Genomic DNA, 3,505 nt, shown 5'->3' with positions numbered 1-3,505 from the left:
ACTCATTAAAGCTTGTTGTAGGCAGTTTACAAACCTGAGATAGAGGGGCGCCGGAACAATTTTAGGACGAGAGTTTTAGGATGAGATATAGCGATAATGCTGGGCAACTCATTCGTTTTCCCGCTATTAGCCATGAAAGTCGAAATGTGAGACAGATGAATAATTGCAATAGCTTGAACAAGAAACGAAAGGTAAATTTCACATTCATAGCATCACAATCTGCTTCAAAGTATAAAATGTGTCGACGGGATAATTTGTGTGGGCCTACTGTAGGCTATAGGCCCTATAATTTGGCTATTTGCAGTAGCTTACATGACCTTAAAAGGGCACCATTGCCCCCCATCCAGAGAAAATTTGAGGGCAGGGGGCATCCTCCCCCCTGCTGAGACAGCTTCATTAGCATCACGGATCCAACCGCCAAACCAAGACAATTTTAATGTTTGGTACACACCATAACTAGGTTACCAAATGCTGTAGCACAGCTTTCGGTAGCCAGCAGTAACTTTCATTTTGGTAACACTCAGTAGATTAATTGAATAAAACTTCAGCTTGTCCTGGAACTACAGCTCCAAAAAAGGTCTTTACTTACTTATCAATGGTTGACAGCCTTTTTTTTAGGCATTGTCGGAAATGTTCAGGGGTTGTCAGGCATTGTAGAGTAGCTACTTTCAGACATTGTCTAGGATTTCCAGGCATTGTCGATCATTATCAGTGGTTGACGGGGTTGTTAGGCATTATAGAACATTTTCAGGCATTGCCAAACATTTTCAAGGGTTGTCGAGAATTTTCAGGGGTTGTCAGGCATTGTAGAGTAGCTACTTTCAGGCATTGTTGGGAATTTCCAGGCATTGTCTAGGATTTCCAGGCATTGTCGATCAATATCAGTGGTTGACAGGTTTGGTAGTCATTATGGAACATTTTCAGGCATTGTCGAACATTTTCAGGGATTGTCAGGCATTGTCGGTAATTTCAAGGCATTGTCTAGGATTTCCAGGCATTGTCAATGCTAGACAACCCCTGAAAATGTTCGACAATGCCTGACAAACCCGTCAACCACTAATAGGCTAATGATCAACAATGCCTGGAAATCCTAAACAATGCCTGGAAATTCCCAACAATGCCTGAAAGTAGCTACTCTACAATACCTGACAACCCCTGAAAATGCTCGACAATTCCTGAAAATGCTCGACAATGCCTAAAAATGTTCCATAATGACTACCAAACCTGTCAAACACTGATATTGATCGACAATGCCTGGAAGTCTTAGACAATGCCTGGAAATTCCCAACAAATGTCTGAAAGTAGCTACTCTACAATGCCTGACAACCCCTGAAAATGCTCGACAATCCCTGAAAATGTTCCATAATGACTACCAAACCTGTCAAACACTGATATTGATCGACAATGCCTGGAAATCCTAGACAATGCCTGGAAATTCCCAACAAATGTCTGAAAGTAGCTACTCTACAATGCCTGACAACCCCTGAAAACAGGGCCGGATTAAGACGAAACTGGGCCTGATGCTGCAGCGCAAAAACAGGCCTATTTTTTCTAGGCATTGGTACATATGCATTCGACACTCTGACTCCACCGTACACGCGTAATCAGACCGACCAAAGAGCCTTTATTGCTTTCGACGCAGTCAGCCAAATTTTAATGAACATGAACAATAATAGGCTAACGACGTGTTATCGTAAAAACTCGAGAGTAACATCAGGCTATGTAACACCAACACAATTCAATACCAATATTGCCTGAAAAGCGGAGTTAATGAAGAAAAGGCTAATCCAGATCAACTTAACGTTGGCATATTGTCAATGCTGCGCTAGTGCTGCTTACTTTTTCGAGCCTTAGCAAGCGCGAAATCTTCGATCATGTCAGTGCAGTCAAGGCTACTCAGCACCTCATGTTCAATGCTCATAAGCGCCAGCATGTTTAGCCTTTCCTCCCTCATCGAGGACCGCAGCTCTCCTTTGACTATTCCCAGTTTTGAGAAGCTCCGCTCGCCGGAGGCATTAGACACCATCAAGCACAGATAGATGCGCAAAGCAATCTCGACGTTTGGAAATGTTTGAGAAAGGTTCAACGACGACAAAAGCTTGTACATGGTAAGCTCTGCTGACTCGTTCACACTCACCGATTTCTGGGTGCGCATAAATGCAGCAAACTGTATGAGCTCAGCCACCAGCGTGTCTTCCAAGTCATCTGGATACGAGGAAACGAGATTTTGAGCTTTATTCTCGATCTGCTTTATGCTCAATAACGTTAGCTCCGAAAGAAATCCGAATGTTGTAGATATATCCTCATACGCCTTCATTCGCTTTTCCAGTTCAGCTAACAGTCTGTCGATCATGACCAGATATATATGGGTTTTGAATGTTTCCCTAGGGGTGAGGTTTTCTTCGTTTGCAGCTCCTTCATCAGGCATTCGCTTTCGCTTACGGCCTCGACGTTCTTCAGCCTTGTATTCGCCGTGAGGAACCTTTTCGATCGCCATCTGCTCATACACGTCAAATCTGTCCCGTGCAAATTGAATCGTGTCGACTAGTGATGCCAATAAACTAGTTGCCGTATTCAGACTGACTGTAGGGTCTTGGAGGCTAATGCTCGTACTGTTGAGACGGCATAGGATATCGTTCCAGGCAGTCGCCATAACTGCTGTCTCAAGTTCGTCCATCCTGCGCGAAAATCCGTCGGCCTGGTTTCTCGTATCGGCCTTCTGCTCCTTATCTGCCGCAAGCTCATCCAGGACTTCTTGAATGCTCTTCCACCCTTCTACTAGCGCTTTGACAGCATCTGCACGTTCACACCATCGGGTTCCAGACAAACCTTTGAGCGTTAATGTGCAGCGATTCTTCAGTTTCTGCCAGCGATATGTCGATTCAGACAGGAAAACGTATAGTCCATTGACAAAATGAAAAAACCTGGTACAGCCAGCGCAGCTATTAACAGCCTGGTCTCCTACCAGGTTTAAACTGTGGTTGCAGCATGGAATAAAAGCAGCATATTTACATTCTCGCTTCACAATTGCCTGGACACCGTTGTACCGTCCTGACATGTTTGACGCATTGTCATACGACTGGCCTCTGCAGTTAGTAACATCCAAGCCATTTTCCTTCAGAAAGTTCAGAAGTATGCTAGCCATGTGCGTAGCGGTGTGTCTCATCATAGGCAAGAATGTCAGGAACCTTGGAGCTTGAACCTTGAACCTTTAATAAAACTTTTAATAAACTTTTAATAAACCAGGAACCTTGAATACTTGGAGCTTGGTTTTACAATAGTTCCGGGTAGTGAACAATCGTCACGGCCCTAATGTTTGGTGTGCTCCCAAATTCTGCCAAATGACGTTATGAAACCTTCTAAAGTTGTTCGTCACTTTCATTCAAAGCACAACAATCTTGAAGGCAAGCCACTTGAATATTTTGGACGAATATTCTCTGATATGAACGATTAAAAAAAGCAAATGAAAAGATGACGACTACCGAAAAATCCTTTCTTCATGAAT

General features: G+C 43.6%; 1 protein-coding gene across 1 annotated transcript; it reads right to left on the bottom strand.

Moving 5' to 3' along the window:
* Positions 1-1,825: 1,825 nt before the first annotated feature.
* Positions 1,826-3,145, bottom strand: LOC145786914 (52 kDa repressor of the inhibitor of the protein kinase-like). The gene has a single exon (XM_082598656.1). The coding sequence runs from the start codon at positions 3,143-3,145 to the stop codon at positions 1,826-1,828; it is 1,320 nt and encodes a 439-aa protein (XP_082454782.1).
* Between the last annotated feature and the right edge of the window lie 360 nt (positions 3,146-3,505).

This window comes from Aplidium turbinatum, chromosome 17 (genome assembly GCF_918807975.1).
Source record: "Aplidium turbinatum chromosome 17, kaAplTurb1.1, whole genome shotgun sequence".
NCBI classification, from domain to species: Eukaryota; Metazoa; Chordata; class Ascidiacea; order Aplousobranchia; family Polyclinidae; genus Aplidium; species Aplidium turbinatum.
The sequence above is the reverse complement of the archived record's forward strand: the minus strand, read 5'-3'. Positions and strand labels throughout refer to the sequence as shown.